Raw genomic sequence first — 20826 nt, forward strand, 5'->3', positions numbered from 1 at the left:
TAATTTTTCCAATACATGAACACAGTATCTTTGCATTTGTTGTGTCATCTTCAATTTCTTTCATCAATGTCTTATAATTTTAGAGTACAGGTCTTCACCTTTTTGGTTAAATTTATTCCTAGGTATTTCATTACATTTGATGCATTTATAGCAACTTATTTTCTTACAAATGATGATATATGACTGAAGTATATTTATTTTGTCTGTTTTGTGTTTGGGACATTTAACAATAACGTTTTGTTTTTTTCCCTTCTCTTTTGAATAGGTGCCAACGATTCTAAATTCACTACAGAGAAGTGTACAGGCAGTGTTGGTGGGCAAAATTCAAATTCAGGACTGGTTTAGCAATGGCATTAAGAAAGCAGCATTAATGCATAAGTGGCCATTGAAAGAAATATCAGTTGATGAAGATGATCAATGTCTGCTTCAGAATGATGGATTTTTTCTTTATCTGTTATGCAAGGATGGACTGTACAAAATAGGCTCTGGATACAGCGGAACAGTGAGGGTAATGTGATTTCTTACCATTCTTAATCCTAGCACAAGTTATATCCACACCGAATTTGTTTCCTGCTCCATTTTTAGAGGTCCACCTAATTTTGATATAATAGTATTTCTTTGAAAATCGTAAGGGAAACGTGCATTAAATGTTATTCATCCATTTGTGTGATTTTTTTCATTGATTGTTAATTATGAAATTGTTAATAGACTAATTTTTGTTATTTTGCAGGGTCATATATACAATTCTACATCTCGCATCAGAAACAGAAAAGAAAAAAAGTCTTGGTTAGGGTATGCTCAGGTAGGAGAATATCCATGATAAACCAAATTTCTCTTTCTCATCTTTTAAAACATGTGGTTCGTACTTGTTTAATCAATGAATCGTATCATTTCTATGTAAATAGATGCAATATATTTTTAATAATATGGCTATTAACAATGGTATAATGTAGTGTAAGGAACATTGGCTTAGAATTTATAAGAGGTTTACTTTTAGTTCTGGCCCTGCTTCTTACTAGCTGTGACACTTTGGACAACTCAGTTAACTTATTTCATCCTCTGATTTAGTTGTAAAATGGGAATAAACATGTCTTCTGTTGGACTTCTTGTTTAAGTAAGTGCCTGAGAGGTGAAGCCAAGTTCCCTTGTGGAAGGATATAGAGTCAAGATGTCCCTTGCCCAGCTTACAGCTCGTTGCCAGCATCAAATAATAAAAGATACTTGAAAGCCTTTTGAAAATTAAAGAAATTATTATTGCATGAAAAATAATCCTTTTATATCAACTATTGGGAAGATTCTGAAATTAAAATTTTAAATGTCAGTTTCTCAGTAATTGTCTCTTAGCACTTAATCTGGTTTAAAATGTCTCATTGAATTTTTATTTGCCACTGCTGTACTTTATTTGACAAATACTGCCATGGAAAATACATTATTACAGAAATATGTTCAGTGGCATATCACTCCATCTAAAAGCACTCCTCTATTCATTTTTAAATATTAACCTAAATATTTCAGTTATTTTTTCCTTAAAATATTGTTAAAGTAACACTGGTCATTTCCATTACTTAGCAAGTGACACATTAATTTTGAGCAAAATGTTTGTACTGTCCTATGTAGAATGCCTAATATATGTATCTGAGAATATAATAAATTAATTGATACCCAGTGGTGTACAATTATTAAAGTTTACCCATATTCTTATATTTTTAATCTTTAATCTGTTTTAGACCTCAATATTGATGTATCATTATACCTCAAAAAACTGTAATACAGACCTGAATGGCTACTTTTTCTGCTAAGTTGGTAATGAAAAAAATATTTTAATATGTAACATAGCAAAATTTGTTGTTGTTACCAGGGTTATTTATTGTATAGAGATGTGAGTAACCACAGCATGACAGCCATAAGAATAAGCCCTGAAACACTGGAACAAGATGGTACTGTAATGTTACCAGGTATGTTACGCAACTTGTCATTTGTTTTCTTCACAGTTGATCTAAGAGACATGCATGTTAGGCCATTTAGACATACAAAAGGTGATTAGCAAGGAATAGTGCTTGCTTACAAATGGGTTAAAAAAGTCTTGACATGCAAAATATTTTAGAGTCTATAGAAAGTTAATGCATGTGAGGAAAACAGACATCAGAAATATAAGTGTTTTAATCTTTGATTTTAAATTCTTGCCCATCTGCAGCCTGATTTCCCCACTACCCTCTCCCCACCAAGACTGTCTGAGCTGCTCAGTTAGTGTGAACTGCTGAATTAGATGTTACTTTGTTCCTCTTAATAAAACCACAACTTTGGCTCTCATATAACCTGATATAAGCACCCTTTTGTTTATTTTTACTTTAACAACAGTACATTTTGGTTTTTCCTCTTTATTTTAAAGGGTTTTCAGAAATAAATATTTCAGTGAGTCAGGAATTTTTCAAAATTCCATCATTTATGCTTTTTAATTATACTCTGATAAGGCACTTTGGGGACAGCTCATTTTGCTTCAATTTTGAGGTTTTACATACACATGTCACTTAAATCACTGCTGTCTGTGGGAGTGGATCTTAAATTTTGTGGAACACTGGGCAAATGCATAATATATTCTCTATTGTAAGGTCTTTGAATTTTCTTATCTTTAATACATCCTAAAAGACTTTGTTTATATTAAAACCCTGAATGCTTAATGTGTCTATCAATTTCGTGGTAAGCAGCAATATTACTTCTGTATACTAGACCGTCTGAAAATGATAGAGAACTACTTCTTGAGAAGCATAGTTGCTCCCAGGCTGCTTTTAATTTTTAAAATATTTGTATAACTTCATCAGACGTTTATTTGAACACTGATATATATATATATACATATATATATGTATGTATATATATACATATACATATACATATATATATACATATACATATATATATATATATATATAAATAGATCCAAATTAGTGTAAATGACACTATGTTAAGGTAAATGCCACATTTCATGTGTAAAGCTACTTTGGAAAACAGATGAGTTACTAACGCAATTTTGTAAGTAACTGTCTGTTTTCAGATATGTGTACAGATTTTTTTTTAAATCATCACAAGTCCTCCTGGGCCATGTCTCTGGTCTAAATCATCATCATCATCATCATCATCATCATCATCATCATAGTAATACCAATAGTAACTTTAAATAACATGTACCCCCATACATATAATTAAAAATAATTGTATTTATTTTGTAAGTAGGTGTCATAAAAACAAAAAATCAAAATTGTAACCCTATATCCCATATATAAACACTATAATGTGTTGGTGAATATCCTTCCTGTCTTACACATGTATGTGTGTTTATATGTGTGAAAAAGTGATCATATGCTACATACTGCTTTTTAACATATCCCTTTCCCTCATTAATCTGAATATATTTCCAGGCCATTAAATAGTCTTTCACAGTATCATTTTAATGTTATAAAATATATTCCATTGAATGGAAGTCTCTTCCAATTTTTTGCCATATACATTACACTGTAATGAGCATTATTCTCGCTCTGTCTGTGCAAGTCATTTTAGGATAATGTACTGGAAGAAAATTCTTAACCCTCCTCCCCGACAAATAAATACTAATATAAAGGATTTACTTCTGAGAAACCCTCATCATTTCATAGAGATTGTGACTGAGAAGACCATTTTCAAATGGTCTGTCTACCAGTTGTTGTATTTATTCCACCATGATGGAAATGAGTTGCTAATGTCCTTATTCATTTTAAATACTTCTACATCATTTAACATATGAAACGCAACTTTTAACAATATCAAGTGTGGCTTTCTGTGTTTCATAAATATGTACCATTTCACGGTGAAGAATGAACCAAACTTTGGGAAGATAGTACCATGTTGCATGTCTTCCGAACTGGCAGATGTTGCTTGATATTTTCCTGAAGATGCTGTCTTATTACATGATGGATGAAGAAAGGATAATGAGAAGATCTTTTTGAAATCACACAGCAGAAAGACTTGCCCTCAAGTGTGAAGAAGCCTCTTGTCAGTTTTCCATTTCTTTGACCTGGACTGCAATTTCCTCAGTAGTACTTTTTTTCCTCCCTAGCTGGGGGCAACTCTGTCCTGTCGCTTTTCAACTGAGAAGGAGCAGAAGTGAATTGTCAGCTTTATAGACAGCAGTGAATACCATGTCTAAAACTGACATAAATCTGGTAACTTCTTGAGCTTCGTGTTCCAGCTTGTCTTACAATCTAGTTTATAAATAAGTTGTTTTCAGCCTAGCTTTGATGAACTTAAAACATACTTTTTTATGTTAATTGTCATTTTAACCTTTATATGTTGCCATAGTTCTTGTATTGTATCCTGATGTCATTTACGCTCCATGCCTGGTGACAGGCTGCCTCAGATCATGAGGCTTTTGCTACTCTTCTCGTGCCACTTCACTCCTCACCCCTGCGTTTATCTGAAATTATAATGAGTTTTTCTTCTTTGCTTTTTAGTTTAAAATCTTACTGCTTAGAGCTTCAGAAGCATCTTTCTTGCGCCTCTTTGTATTCTGTACACTGGACTAGGAACTCTTTCTTTCGATTTCTCCTCTCTTTGATTACCAAGTCTCTTGGGCTACCCGTGGGCCTTGTCTCCCAGTTTCTATTTCCAGTTTGTGATCACTGAATTCTCTATTTGGTAAGGGTCTGCCTGTGTTTTGCATATTTATGATAAGGAAGTATGCTAGTATGAAGCTCCTGGGCAAAGATATAGAGTAATCCAGCTTATTTGGGTGGGCTCCATTACTTCATTCCAAAACCAGAATTTTATGTTTTGTTGATTCAGGTGCAAATAGAAATAAAGTATTATTTTTTGGTATTGTAATTAATGGAGAGATTCATCCTAGTTCTCTGCAGTTATTTTGGGAAGTGTGTGTGCTTTTTTACTTGCTTGCTGAACATATGTTTTTCCAAAAGGCTACAGTTTGTACTTAGATGTTGATTTTGCTTGTAGTTTCGTGTTATTTTGTAGCAATCACTAACACATGTCCCAGAGGTCCTTCTGTAATGCTGGTATCCCTTGCTACACTGCACTTGAGCATTATTTTGATCAAAGTATGTTGTGCACTATTCCACAGATACATAGAGTGTTGATAAAAATATGGTTTTCCAGCGAAATATATGAGCACTTTCAGGCAAAAAGAAATACAGAAGTTTAGATTTGTTTGTTTTCTGAGGGATGAACATTTAAAAAGTGTATAGAATGCTAAATGCTCAAAGTGCTGGCGATAAGCTTTAAACTTCTAAGTGGAAACTGGACAACCAGTTCTATTTTATAAAGCAAGGGATATCTGTAGTTGGACACCGTAGACTCAAATACAGAAGCTTTAGGTCTGTCTGTATTTTCCTGTGACACTAATGACTGATGTATGTCTGAGGTAGAGTGTTGCCTACATTGCATGTGATTGTATTGAAATGATTATAACCAACATTATAGTTTGTTCATCATGGTGCATGTTTGTTATTAGACTTTATCTAATACTAATTCATTTTGAAATTAGGCAGGCTCTGAGTTCCTTGATTATGGAAGATTTGTAAGTGTAAGCACAGAATGTAATAAATATTACTAGTGAATTATTTAGTTTCTGCTAATATGTAATTCTTTGTTAAAAAGCACAGTCTTCCTTAGAGTTTGTTTATCCTTATTGTGTGGAGAACTCTCATTCTGACTTCAACAGAGGAGAAAGTCATTTTTGTGAGCTGTTTATTTATATTGTAATATAATTACTTTTTCTTCCTTTTGCACAGATTGTCATAATGAAGGTCAAAATATTTTATTTACTGATGGCGAATATATTAATCAGATAGCTGCTTCAAGAGATGTAAGTACTCTGAATCATGAGTAGCTGGGGTAAATGAAATCCCTTTCCTATAACTTGATTTTTATTAGATGGAATATAGATTGTAAAAGGCCAATTTATGCAACATAATACTGTGGATGTTTTGTTCTAGGACGGTTTTGTTGTCAGAATATTTGCCACAAGCACTGAACCTGTGCTACAACAAGAATTGCAACTTAAACTGGCCAGAAAATGCTTACATGCCTGTGGTATCTCACTATTTGACCTGGAAAAGGACTTGCATATTATAAGTAAGATTGTCAAATAAGCCTTTCTTGCATATTTTAATTCTCAGATTCTTTATTCTTTTAAAAACTGACATCGTATTTTCAGCAGTGTAGCTTATATTTTAGTTGCTATTTTTCTGTCTGATATTATAAAGCACACTTATGAATTAATATGTATGAGTAGATAGGAAATATGGCCTTTAAACAGAGTAAGATATATGAACACTGTTTTAAGAAAGACACTGATAAATTTCCATTTTCATTCTGAGTAGAGCAAAAGAAAGTAAACTTACATTTGATAAAAATTGTAGACAGACAACACTTGTGGACATCATTAGTTTGTATGCTCCTTCTGTATTCAATTATTTAAAGTTTTGAAAACTTCTATTGTAAATGTTACTACAATGATATATATAGTTCTCGCATTGAAACTGTTAATTTTGATTTGAACAGATTTCTAGGATAGCCATAGAGTGATCCCACAGGTTGTGAAAATGGTAATTGGTCTGACAAACGGATTAATCTTTCATTTGGATGTAGAAGTACAGACAACCAGAGAGTATTTCTCAGACTTAATAAATGTACTCTCGCTGTGTCATAGTAGCAATTGGGATCACCAGTTTCCATGAGGGTCTCACTTTAGTTTGCCATGCTGCTGCAGGTTTAATAGTGCTGCTTTTTCACGTAGGGATTCTTTGCAAAACCCGTCTTTTTTGACTATCTCATTAAATTTCATAAACTTGACATTAGTGATTTACTTTGCATATTATTTTTGTAATTCTTTCATAGAAAAATGTAGAATTAAATTATAGTTTTAAATTTAAAAAACCCATGAACTAATTAGTAATTTGTATAATTGGACAAAATTATAAAACGTGCCATATATAATTATTTACACATAGTTTTACAGTTTGAAAATGTGCGTAAGGATCTGTGTGTATATATATATGCACACATACGTATTTAGATTCATAAAGTAGGTACATGAAATGTTCTGTAGTAACAAGCATGGAGTGAAGAATCTGGAATACCTTAATTCAAACATGTACATGGCATTGTTCAAGCCCAAATGACTTGGGTTCTGGACTAACCTCAACAGCTTTATATTTGTTCATTTATAAAACAGGCAGTATGGTTGTGAGGATCACATAGGATAAGGTTCATGTGTTCTGTAACCCCTGCCACCTAATAGATGCTCAGTAAAAATTTGTTATGCGTTAATTCAAGGTGACATTGCTTTAAAAATTTTTTTATATTAAAAAATTTAATCTGGCACTAGTTTGGAACAATTAAGAAGCTTATGATAACCTTATGTTTCCTTGGAGCTGTGTACCTATTTATACATATATGTGTGTGTCTATATATATATATATGTTTTTTAATTCAGGTGTATGACATTTTGTCATCCTTGTTTTTCAGTGATATTAATTGAATTGACTCTTTAAGCACTCAGAATAGTAGCTGTTGTACTTGAAATTATTCATATTAAAAAAATAATAGACTTTCTTAATCTTGTATTATCAGGTACAGGATTTGATGAGGAGTCAGCAATTCTTGGTGCAGGACGAGAGTTTGCACTAATGAAAACAGCAAATGGAAAGGTAAATTACTCTTTTAGGATTAAAAATTAGCATTCTCTGCTTTTAGAGATAGTTGGTACATCAGTTGATTAGTTTACATAGTTCACATGTTTAAACGTAATCATATTTTAAATTTTGATTTAAATTATTTTATGTTTTTATATGGTAAAATTTTGTTCATGTTGAAATATGAAAGGAAATTGACATTTAAGAGTACAATACTTTATAAACTTTATAAAATGTTATAAATTTATAAATATTTGCTTTGAATTATGGAGCTCTTTGTGTAATTTTTTGAGTTGGGGGAATTCACATTTTGTGTTTATTTTGATGAATATGACATCCATTGCAACTTTCTGTAAATGAGCAGAAATATACAGACTACAAGTTGGGGGAAAGAGGAGAATGTATAAATAAGTTATCGATTTAGAGGTCAATCTACAGAGATGGAAGTTTCTTATCTAGTAGGTGTGAGGATGAAGTAAGGTAATTAAAAGAAATCTGAAAATTAAAATTCTAGGTAAATACAGTATATTTGTATGTAGGACTTTTTATATTGGGGAAAATTAATTGAGAATTTTATGAACTTACTACTGTTACGAATTTTGAGTATATTTATGAAGTATATTTTTTCGTATCTATTCAGGATACTTATAAAGTATCATATAAAATTGAAAGGTGAGGGATTATAAGTATTCTGAATCGATAGAAAAAACTATTATGGGCTCTTGTCTTTTTGGAAAAATATGCCTATTTGTCTCCTTTTTAGCTCACAGAAATCAAATGGTATTTAAAAAAAGTTTGGCTTCTTGGTATTTTTGCTTTTCAATAAAATATGGAAGTTTTTTTCCTCCCATGTGAAACCTGGTGCACTACTCCAAAAGGCACTATAACTCCCTTTTTCTTTCTTTTCTTTTTCTTCTCTTTTTCTTCTTCCTTTTCTTTTTCTTCTTTTTTTTTTCTTGTATATATAAGATATATTACACTGGCAAGTACCAGAGTCTTGGAATCAAACAAGGTGGTCCTTCAGCAGGAAAATGGGTTGAGCTACCAATTACAAAATCTCCAAAGATTGTACACTTCTCAGTTGGACACGATGGCTCTCACGCCCTTTTAGTTGCAGAAGATGGAAGCATATTCTTTACAGGATCTGCTAGTAAAGGAGAAGATGGAGAGTCAAGTAAGTTGACTGATCAACTGGACATTCAGTAAAAATAGTATGGAATTTGGTAACATAAGGTGTATCTATTTCAACAGCACTAACCTCACAAAGTTAATAGAGGATTTTACATTGGGGCATATTCAGTTAATGGTGGTGTACTGTTCAGTAAAGAACTGGGATTGCTTATTTCATTCTAGAGTTCATATTCATCAATCTAATATGTGTTATGGGTACATGGCTGTTGATTTGTTTTGCCAGTTCATGTTATTTAAAAAAACATATTCTAGTATATTATTTTAGGTAATCCAAAATTTTTGTAGGAACATATATTTCGAAATGAAGTAAACCTTATGTAACCTTGTGTAATAATGTGAGTTATGGATCATGTTTCTTGGTGTCATTTCTCTATGATGGAAGCATTCCTTAAGTAATGAAAAAGTAATAATTTTGTTTATCCCTTATCTTTTCTATACTTCTGTTCAGTCTTCCTCAGTGTTATGTTTCTCTTTCTGTAACTTCTTATCTATTTTATATATTGTAGCACAGTGGGGTAGCATCTTATGAGTCTTACGTTTTAAATCAACATCTAATGTAAAAATCATGTATAAATAAAAGTTACCCTGGAAGAAATCCCTTAAACCAGCATGAAGTGTATCACCATATTTCAGAAACTTTTGAACAGTCAGTTTTTTCTTCTAGCATTCAGAGAACATTGTTCTTTCTTTGCTTGAGCACCAGATACCATAGTTGCTGTATATACCAGTATGATGTGGATCGTGTTATATGAAAAAATATAATGGTATTTTAAGTCACAGAATTGTACCCAGTATAGCAGTATGTTTTTATTCTGAAAAGCATGCAACAACTAAGGTTGACTAAAGGAAGATAAGATTTATTTATATTTTCCATCTTTTGCTCATTTCAAGGATTTAGTTTTTGAGAGCAGAGGCTGCTTGAATTATCCACGTTTAAATTTATTCACTGTCCCTCCATATTGTATTTTCTTGCTTTACAATCTTTCATTGGTAGATGTTAGCTACTTAATACATATGTGTTGAATGAATGAGGAACGGATTTCACTTTCAGGATTGTACCATAAAAATACACGTAAGGTAGATTTTGAGAGAAAAGGTAATTGTGGAATAGTATTGATAATATAAATAGCTGATCTAGAGATTGGGCTCCCCAGAAGTTTGGTAGAAAATTGGTGTTTCCCATTGGGAATTTCAATATGTTACCAAGAGGAGGATCTGACAATGATAGCCTGAATATTAATTAACCAGGTGAAGCTTGCAGCTTTACTCATTTTAATTGACATGTTGGGAAGTTGAGGCCTTTGTGAAAATAAATAAGTAAGTAAGTAAATAAATAAATAAATAGTATCGTAAAGTAAATAATATATTTTTTACTTGAGCTTTATATACAAACTATTATTTTCATTTATGCATAGGTGCCTTAATTTGACTTAATTTAATTTTTTTAAGCTAAGAGCAGACGGCAATCAAAACCCTATAAACCTAAAAAAATAATTAAGATGGAAGGCAAGACTGTGGTGTATACAGCCTGCAATAATGGAAGTAGTTCTGTTATTTCTAAAGATGGAGAGCTATACATGTTTGGAAAAGATGCCATTTACTCTGATAGTTCAAGTAAGTTAAACACCATTTCACTGTTATTCAAAGTCCAAAACTAGACATTATGTATTGCAAAGATATGTCTAGAAAGTTAACATTTGTAGCATGCTTTTTCCACGTTTTTCACCTTTCTTTCCAAATACAATGCTGTGATTCCTTCCTGTCTTGTTGTGGGGACCACTGTTACTATTAGGTTGGTGCAAAAGTAATTGTGGTTTAAAAGGTTAAAAACAAATGCAAAAACTGCGATTACTTTTGCACCAACCTAATAGTTTCATGCAGAGCTAATCACGGGGCTTAGCTCTCTAGCGGTTACTTGTTCTGGAAAGCTTCCTCTAGACCCAGATGCTCATGTGATGTGTTCCTGGTAGTACCCCAGGGAAATGGTTGTCATAACATAGCAGATTTATACTTGATAAGTTATTTAGTGCCCCGTTAGGTAGTTAGGGAGGGACTATCTCACTCTGACTTACTGTTATCTCCCCAGTACCCAGCAGTGTCTGGCTCATGGCACCGTCTCAAAAATTACTTGTTAAGTGACTGAGTGACAGATAAACCAAAAGTTTAACTAGTGGATAGGAAGGATAGAACTAGTCAGATAAAGAGTATTTATAGTTAACTAAACATATGTGATTGTTTCACAATGTATACAAATATCAAATCATTATGTCATGCACTTGAAACTATTATAATGTTGTATGTCAATTTTACTTCAATAAAAATAAAAAATAAAAAAATTAAAAAAAAGAGTATTTATAAACTCTGATCTCAAAAACTTGTCATATTTGGTTGCTATATTTTCTTTCTGGCACATAGAAAAGAGTATAACGATTGCGGCAACCCGTTGGAAGGTTTTTATATGAAGTAAATACGTAAATTTCTTTGTCAAAAGGAAACGAGAATTAATGAAGTTTCTGATTGGAAGTTTGATTGTCTCATGCTGGGGCAATGACGTATATTGAACATGTATAGCGATTATATATTGAAATGTATTCAGGTAATATGTGAGTTGGTTTAATTTGGTAATATTTAGATTCTCAGTTAGCCTCAGTGTCAGGAGTGAATCAAAATTTTTGGAATGGGCTCATATATAGTTTAAAAATAGTATTCAGTATAACTATTGCTTGATAAAATTCTCTTGGAATGGGCTGATCAAAACTTATTCATTTATTCAAGTTTAGGAACTAGCTATGCATTGGATTGTGGAAGAAAGTATTTTAGGTTAAAAAGGATTGAAAATTACCTCTTTGGAAAAATCTCACAGGTTTCTACAAAAACGTTATTCAGTATACTCTGGCAAGTGTTTTACTTTGTTTTGCTGAGGCAGGTCAAAGCAGGTAAAGTTTGAGAACTAATGACTCTTCTGAGAATTGTTGAGAGCTGTTGCCATTTAGAGCAAGTATTCAGGAGAAGAGAGCTTGAGCTAATGCCACAGTAAAGATTTGTTCCAAGTCTGGATGATAACATTTTAAGATTTTGAAGCTTTATTACAAAATTAGAAAATTAATTTACTGATATTCTGCCAGTCTTTTGGCTACTTATTTTCCATTTTGGTGGGTTATTGTATCCTAGAAATGAAAAGTTCTGCATTGAGGTGGTCTTTTTACGTTACTGATGATTCACTACTAGGCTCAGAAAGGCTTTTTTGTTGTTTCTTACCAAATTTGCATCTTTCCTATAGGTTTGGTAACCGATTTGAAAGGCCATTTTGTAACTCAGGTGGCTATGGGCAAAGCTCACACTTGTGTTTTAATGAAGAATGGAGAAGTTTGGACATTTGGTGTAAATAATAAAGGACAGTGTGGACGAGACACTGGTGCTATGAACCAAGGTGGGAAAGGTAGGTCTTGAGTGTGTGGTCATTAACCTGTACCTTGTATTTTCATTAGTTTTTTAGAACAACATAGTGAAGAATCTTATTCTTTTCTAAACAAGTGGCACTTTGATTTCATATTACGAATTAGGAAAACCACTGCATTTTTAAATTTATTTGGCAGTTTATCACTGGAATAATCAAATATACTTTAGACTTGTAATTTATGAACAAATGAGCTTGTTTACTTGTAAGTTTTTCTTAATTTTATATGAAATATAATAGCACCTCTTTGATTTAGCATTATTGGTGAATAAGTTATTCTAGACTTTTTCTGTTTGACTTATTTCGCTTAGCATCATAAACCTCTGTAACTTTACTAACAATTGTCACTCCAGTAAACTTTAAAAAAAAAAAGTATTCTAGAAAAGTGCATTTTCAAACTCTTGATTATTAGCTTTTTATACCGTGTTTTCAGTTTTAAACATTTTTGGCAGCAGTCAGTCTGGCAAAGACTGTCTTCCTGTTTAACAGCATGTGCCTAACCTCTAATTTAATCAGTTCTTGACAACTAAGGATGATCCTCAAGAATACTTGACCCTTTATCAAGAGCTAAATTGTAGATGTCTCTTATTCACTGTATCCTCTTCCCAAACAGGCTTTTAAGGGATGAGAGGGGTTTATCCATGCTTGTTGTGGTATTGTTTTTGTAATAGTTTGTGTCTGCTTCATTCTTGCTGTCACTTTTTATTTTAGCTGCTATCAGTACTGTATATACCCTTCACTCCAACTTCTGATTTTCTGTTTTTAATTTTGTGTGGGCATGAGAGTGAAAAATATATATTATTAGAACTAAGCATTGAACTGTGTTTAAAGTACAAATGAGTTTCAGGATTAATATTTGTATAAATTAACAAAAACAAGTTTAGCTCTTTGGGGGCCTTCTTGATGGCAGACTCAACTAGAAATCAAGAGCCTACTATTGTTTTTCCTTACCTCATTTATGTGTGTATGTGTTTAAAATGGCTTTTAAAAGAACAAGTCTGTTAGAGCAACATTGATTTTAAGAAAAGAAGGAAGAACAAAAGAAAGAAAAGAAATGGATTACTCCAAAATGGAAATATTTTTTCTTCTTGCTAAACCAGTGAACCGTAGTAGGTATTTAGATAATACCTACTAGTCAAAGAGGAGAGAACCGGTTCAGTTTTCTCCTTATAATATAAACATATTCAAATTATGTTTTATAGGAGTTCTAAGGTGAGCCAAATTGTTTATTATTCTGAAATGTTTGTGAAAATTTGGCATACATTTATACTTATTCTGGATTCTTAGTGTAAATTTTGTAATAACAAAATTAAATTGTTAGAAAGATTTTTCACTTAACAGAAATGACACCCACTCAGGAAGTGAATTGGAAAGCAGGCTAGTAGTGTAGGACACATAATGAGTATAGATTACAGTGTCATAAAGAACATAACGGGATATTTAAAAGTTTTAAAAACATAGGAAAAGTACAGAAAATAATGAAATATTAAAAAAATTATGTACCTACCATTATTTCTTACCATTTTTCAGTGAAAAACATTGTAGAGAAGATTGTAGAGTCCTGCATTCACCTTCCAGGGCTTATGATTATACTCCCTCTCTCTCCCGAACCGGCCACCTTCATGGCTTTGATTAATGTCCTTTCAGTCACATTCCCGTACTTTTACTTGTTCCTATATATTTTAGATGTAAAATACATTATACACATATATTTTACACATAAAACATATTTAGAGTAAGTGCTAATCTATTATTCATATTTTTCTGCAAAAAAATTGTCTCACTGTTGTTTTTGAAATATGTCTATGTTCGTACATATAAATCTAGATGATGGACGTTAACTACTATGTAAAAAACCATACCACTAACACCTCAGTTTATGCATTCTCCTGCTGATAAATGAGTTTATGTCTAATTTTTCAATATTATAATTACAAAACCTTTATACATGTCTCCTGCAAAATGTGTGATACTCTAGTGAAATTGCTGTGTTGTAGATGTCAGCTTTGCTAAATTTTTCTTGGAAGATTATACCAATTTATTTTACTCTTACCAGTAGAGTTTGATTTTCCACATGACTCAAATAGTTAGTATTGACAGACTGATTTTTGTCATTGTGATGGCTATGACATTCTATTTCATTGTAACTGTTTTTGTTATATTGAAGTGTAACATATATGCAGAAAAATACATGTCGTAAGTGTACATTTTGATAAATTATTACAAACTGAACACATTCATGTACTCAGAGCCCAGATGAAGAACTAGTTCATGAACAGCAGCCCAGGAAGCCCCCTTTTATGTTCCTCTCTCGTCACTATCCTCTCCAGTTAACACCATAAATTACTTTTGCATACTTTATAAATGTTATCGTGTAGTATGAGTTTCTTACGTCCCATTTCTTTTCAATCAACTCTACATTTATAAGATTCATCCATGTTGTTGCAATTAGTTATAGATTGTTCTCATCGTGGTCTAGTTGTAGTATTAAATTGTGTGAATATACCACAGTTTTAAAATCTTTTCTAGCATGGTGGACATTTGGGTTTTCTACTTTTGGTTATTATGAATAGTTTTGCTCTGAACATTTCTAGTAAATGCCAGTGAAAATATGTATGCATTTTTGGGGGCGTGTAACAAGGGGTAAAATTGCTGGATCTTTCATTTTTCTTTAGATTTGCATTCCCTTGGTTATAAATAGTCGATTAGACTGTCTTTTCAAACTATTCTTATTTTGCTTGCCTTTTTCTTACTGATTTATAGGAATTGTTTATATATTATGTTGTATGTGTTGCAAATATCTTTGACTTGTGGCTTATTTTTTATATGTATGGTTTCATATGTTGCATGTCATTTTTAAATTTTGAAGACAAGTTTTTCATTTTTTTTCTTTATAAATTTTTGCTTCATGTAGTCAGATTGGAGCCTTTTTTCTCCTATGTGAATTAGTCAGTTTTTCTACTTGGCATTGTGATTGGCGTTGCTTTGAATTTAGAGATCAATTTGAGGATAATAGTTACAGGACTGTTAGATGATTAAATGAGTAATACATGTAGACCTAAACAGAAGTAAGTGCTCAATCTATTTTAGCTATTGTTGTTAAAAATAGAGTTACTTGGGCCTTCTCCTGTATTGCTTTGTTGTAACTCTAGACATACGTATATCCAGTACTTGGTTATCTAAATTTTCAGCCTATCCATAGATTAGAAGTGGCAAAATTTTTAAAAAGGCTGTATATTCCATCGAGTTAATTTCTTGATTAGACAGATCTATACGGAGTCTGTTATAAGTGTAAGTGATAGGAGAATAAGGTTGACTAAGATAAGAGGTAAAGTGAGTAAGGTGTAACTTTGTCTTTGAGGATCTAAGTTTAGTAAGAAAGGCAAACAAAAAATAACTACTCGATTCTCACAGATTTTCTCTTTCATTATATGCTCTTGTAATACTATGTGTTCCTTCATGATCATATCACAGTTGTATAGTTACACTTTTCTGTATGGCTATTTGATTAATGTGTATCTTTCTAAATTATAAGCTTTATCATAGCTCGTTGTCATAGTCCTCAGTGCCCAGATCAGGTGTCTACAAACTATAACCCGACGCCACATCTGCTCAGTGGACTGTTTTCTGTGTGGCTCTCTGAGCTAAGAATGGATTTGGCCTTTGTAAAGGGTTATTTTTTTTAAAATGTGGTAGGGACTTATGTGGCCCACAAAGCCAAAATTATTTACATTATGGACATTTACAAGAATTTTTGCTTAATCTTTCCCTTAAGGTGAAATGCCTAGGGCATAGTAGGTGTTCAATAGTAGTAGTAGTAGTAGTAGTAGTAGTAGCAGTAGTAGTAGTAGTACTAGGGCATAGTAGGTGTTCAGCAGCAGCAGCAGTAGTAGTAGTAGTAGTAGTAGTAGTAGTAGTAGTAGTAGTAATAGGAATTATAGCACAAATAAGTTGTAATTGCGGTATAAACAGGTTTTGAAGACATAGAGGCTGGCTCTCTGGAAAAAGTGGTGTGTTCACAGGAAATGACTTGTGAGCTGAGTTTTTGAAGGCTAAAAAGGAGTTTCTCTGGTAGATGAAGAAGGAAAAGGCATCTGGTAAATGAGGTAGGAACATACAGATGGAGCAGAAATGAGCCGGAGCATGTGGAAGGACATGGGATGTTTAGAAAGCGGAGGGAATTGAGGTCCAGATACAATGTAGTTTGCCTGGACAAAAGGAGATGGGAGCTACAGTGGAACTGCTTGTATCTTGCTGAGCACTTTTGTTCTTTTAAAAACCTTAGAAAGACATTGGAGCTTTGTAAATTGTGAAGTCATGGGATCAAGTATATGTTTTAAGAAGCTGATTACTAGCAGTGGGAGGATGTTTGAGAGTGGAGGGACTCGGCTCAGAGCGTGATCAGGAGACTTTAGTCTGTTGAACAAAAGTGCTAGCCGTGAGGATGGGAAGCAGGGACTAAAATCAGAAAATATTAAAAGTATGATCTACAGAAAGTAACAGCTAAGAGATGTTCCTGCCTCTCCCAATTGTTTTTGCAGAAAGGAAATGAGGGGAACACTTATTAGTGGTCCCTAGTGGTCCCTTTGTCATGCTTATCTTTTAGTATTCCTTTGTGTTACTCGGATTAGTATGTAATATATATTTTGTAAATGTAATTACCAGTTTTTTAGACATAGGCATAATCTACATAAAAATTATAAACTGATTTGTCAAATAGGGTTTGGAGTTGAAAATATGGCTACTGCAATGGATGAAGACCTGGAAGAAGAGCTAGATGAAAAAGATGAGAAGTCCATGATGTGCCCTCCAGGCATGCACAAATGGAAGCTGGAGCAGTGCATGGTGTGTACTGTCTGTGGAGACTGTACAGGTTACGGAGCCAGCTGTGTCAGTAGTGGGCGTCCAGACAGAGTTCCTGGAGGGTAAGAACATGATTCACACTGAAAAAATAAAATAGTAGTAGAAAACGTGCAGAACACATTCCAAAATGATTTCAGCATGTTCTAGTATGTTGTGTCTTAAAGGCATGTTGGCATATACTTACAATTCTCATAATTGTTCTCTATTATAATAATTTCTAGTTTAGTGTAATTTTTACTTAAGTTGCTTTTCTTTCACTTGATTCATTTAAACCATTATTTAAAAACAAGTCATAAATTTTTTGAAGGCTTGGGCTGTACTTTCATTTGTATTCTTTTCCTAAGACTGCTTCGATGCCAAAAATGTATTCATTTTTGTTGAACATGAATCTTTTCTGAGTAGAATTATCAGATATCATAGTCAATTAGGGACATATAATTTTCTTTTAAATTAAATTTACTGTTTGTAATTTTAGGAGTTCTAGGAACTGTCACTTCTAAAGTTGCATTTTACTTGTTTGTCCTTTTTACTCTTATTTTTACCACTGATTTTTTTCCGGGGTCCTATATTGTCATTTTAAATTTAATGTGTGAGTTTGGTAGAATCAGAATGCAGGTTTTTCCCTAGAATGTTGGGGAGAATTTTGATTCTTATTTTTGTGTTGACATTTATAGCAAATGTAACATAATGGGGAATTAATTATGACAGATCTGATCTTTTAAGATTAGATTAATTATGATAATTAGTTGGAAAGTAAGGGAAATTTTGTGAAGAAAAGCCTAGAGTCTTCTGACCTCCCTTCCACCCCCCGCCACTTCTGACCTCTCTATTTGACACCTCTTTAGTAGTCAGGTGCTTCTTCCCATGTAATTTCTGGATCTTGTTTATATTATGGCCTAACACAGTGAAATAGATCATATATATAACAGGCCTTTTCTCTTAGGCTATTGGAATATTATGAGTTTTAAACAATGACTTTTATTTTCATTTTTTAGCAATGTACATGTATTTTGGCTCTCTTCATGAAAGGATAATATTTCCTCTACAAGGAGTTGAAATTTATCCTCTTGAATCTCTCTCAAGCTATTTCCATTAAAATTGAGTATCTCTAACCTCAGAACTGAAGCAATTGATAAATATCATAAATGAATTTATAATTCTCTGGTTCTTCCTAAAATTAATTATTCTTCTTTATATGCCTTCCCCCAGAGGTTTATTACAAGTTTCCAGTAATTATAGATTTAAATGGACAGTTCCTAACCAAGTCCAATAATTTCTTTATTAATGGAGCAGAAGTGAATACATGAATAAAGTCAACGTAAGAATATGTGCCAGGAAACTAAGCACTATTAAAAATGACTTCAGTTATAAAATTGTGACTACATATCTTAGATTATGTTTAGAATTAAGCATTATTTTTTAAATAGTGCCCACAGAAAATTCCGCAGTTTTTACTGCTGCAGTTAGTGATCCTGCAAATTGTCATTAATGCTTCCATTTAACAGCCAAGATTCACAGGGCACCTAGCTGTGTCTTTCAAAACTCCTTTCAGGTAGAACCTGGATAATCAGGCTCAACGAGGCTGTCAAAAGTTTTTTGTGACTGATTCAACAAATACTAATGTAGCTACGACATCTACATTTATAAAATGTGTGACTAAGAAGTTAGTTGTTCACTGACCCTCTTGCCAACTTCTAGGCGTGTTCTTGTCTTCTTTATGTTAGAATCAAATGCCATATGTTCACTGATGTGAAAAGGACACAGAGGAAAAATAACAGGTAACTGAACACAGTGAAAGGAGCGAATGGAAGATGGGAGCATGTAAAGGACAGGGAGGGAAAAGGAGTCGTAATGTATGAAGCTGGCAAGCTGGGCTCATTCATTGAAGGCTGCCCAAACCTCTCTTAACTCACCTGGTGGATGAGAATGTTTATTTACCAACCAACCCATCCAGACCACTTAGTAGTGAAACTGCTGGTGACATCTTAATTGTGAAGACTTTAAAAATGTTTGTTATAGCATCTTTGAAGATAACAGAATACATTTGTATTTTCTGTAGAAATGTAGCAACTATGCCTATCAGGAGCTTAATAAATTCTTGTTTTTAATTATTCATCTATTCATACCTTTTCTTAAAAATCTACATCCTAATCCTGATCCAAAGGGGTGATTTTATTGCTGACTCATTTAATCTCAAAAATGCATAAAAGATGTTATAGGAAGAGTTTTAAGGAAAGAGTAAAAAGATTTCAGTTGATTTCTTTTGTTTGTTTTTTGGTTTTTAGGATCTGTGGTTGTGGTTCTGGAGAATCTGGCTGTGCTGTGTGTGGATGTTGCAAAGCTTGTGCAAGAGAGTTGGATGGTCAAGAGGCAAGACAGAGAGGAATTCTGGATGCAGTGAAGGAGATGATACCTTTAGATCTTCTGTTAGGTAACTTGCTTTACTGTACTAGACATCTTGCCCTCAACTCAGTAATTTGGATAGCTTAAAAAATTTCTATTAGGTATATGTTAGAAAATTAAGATAGTTAATTATGCAATATTGCTTTTGTGGTAATTGACACTGTGTCATTAATTAAAGGATGAGATTGTTTTTCTGTTTTTTTGCTAAGATTCTTACAGTAAAAATAACTTGTGTTTTAGACAGTTTTGTTAGCTTTTACTTTCCCGAATTTCATACAGTTCTCTCATATCTTATATAATATGTGTGTGTATGTATATAGATATATGTATATCTATATACACATACATACAAATACATATATATACAGATACATATATATACATATGTATTTGTATATATTTGTATGTATGTATACATATGTATATATGTATGTATGTATACAAATACATATGTATACATATGTATTTGTATATATATGTATCTGTACACACACACACACAATTTATTTATTTATTTCATTTATTTATTTTCCCCCAATCATCTAGCTGTCCCAGTACCCGGGGTTAACATTGAAGAACACCTTCAGTTACGACAAGAAGAAAAACGGCAGCGAGTAATCAGGAGACACAGATTAGAAGAAGGAAGAGGTAAGATGTAGCTGCAGAGAAAAAGTATATGAAAATTTGTTTTCTAACCCTATACTGAGACCACTGAAAAGTTTGCAGAATAGGCTGATTTGGTAAGAAATACAAATTAAAATTAGTGACCTTCTAGTAACTCATGAAAATAATATGAAAATATTTAGGATGTTTACGATTGTGCTGATAACATACATTTAATTTAGTAGAATATTTATAGCATATAAATATTTATATATGCTATATATGCTATATAAATATAGCATATAGCTGTTAAAAAAAAAGAATTGTTGTACCATCTGCCAAGCATCAAAAACTATTAGCAACTTTTTTAAAAATACGAATTTTAATAACTTTCCTTCACCCCGATTTTGGATTCATCTATTTCACCATAAACAAGTTTAATATAGTATTTTATTTCCTATTTTCCTGGTCATTTATAATCATCACTTGGGCATAGTCCTATGACTCTTTATTCCAATCCAATACATAATTATGTCTTTATGTGTCTGATTTTATTCTGGAAAAAGCTTATTCTGGTTATATACAAGAAGGGTAAGTTGGAGAGTCTGCAGTTTTTAATTGCAAAGA

General features: G+C 32.6%; 1 protein-coding gene across 6 annotated transcripts in view; it reads left to right on the plus strand.

The window, feature by feature from the left end:
* MYCBP2 (MYC binding protein 2) overlaps window positions 1-20826 on the plus strand; it is a 251054-nt gene that overhangs the window by 47927 nt on the left and 182301 nt on the right. For all 6 annotated transcript variants that reach the window (XM_081045566.1, XM_081045567.1, XM_081045571.1 and 3 more), the window contains exons 6-17: window positions 266-508; window positions 731-802; window positions 1859-1955; window positions 5778-5851; window positions 5982-6120; window positions 7621-7697; window positions 8652-8856; window positions 10323-10487; window positions 12154-12312; window positions 17051-17255; window positions 19479-19624; window positions 20143-20244. In XM_081045566.1, the coding sequence (XP_080901692.1) occupies window positions 266-508; window positions 731-802; window positions 1859-1955; window positions 5778-5851; window positions 5982-6120; window positions 7621-7697; window positions 8652-8856; window positions 10323-10487; window positions 12154-12312; window positions 17051-17255; window positions 19479-19624; window positions 20143-20244 (1684 nt within the window). The remainder of the gene's footprint in view (window positions 1-265; window positions 509-730; window positions 803-1858; window positions 1956-5777; window positions 5852-5981; window positions 6121-7620; window positions 7698-8651; window positions 8857-10322; window positions 10488-12153; window positions 12313-17050; window positions 17256-19478; window positions 19625-20142; window positions 20245-20826) is intronic.

Source organism: Rhinolophus hipposideros, assembly GCF_964194185.1.
Source record: "Rhinolophus hipposideros genome assembly, chromosome: 4".
Taxonomy (NCBI): Eukaryota; Metazoa; Chordata; class Mammalia; order Chiroptera; family Rhinolophidae; genus Rhinolophus; species Rhinolophus hipposideros.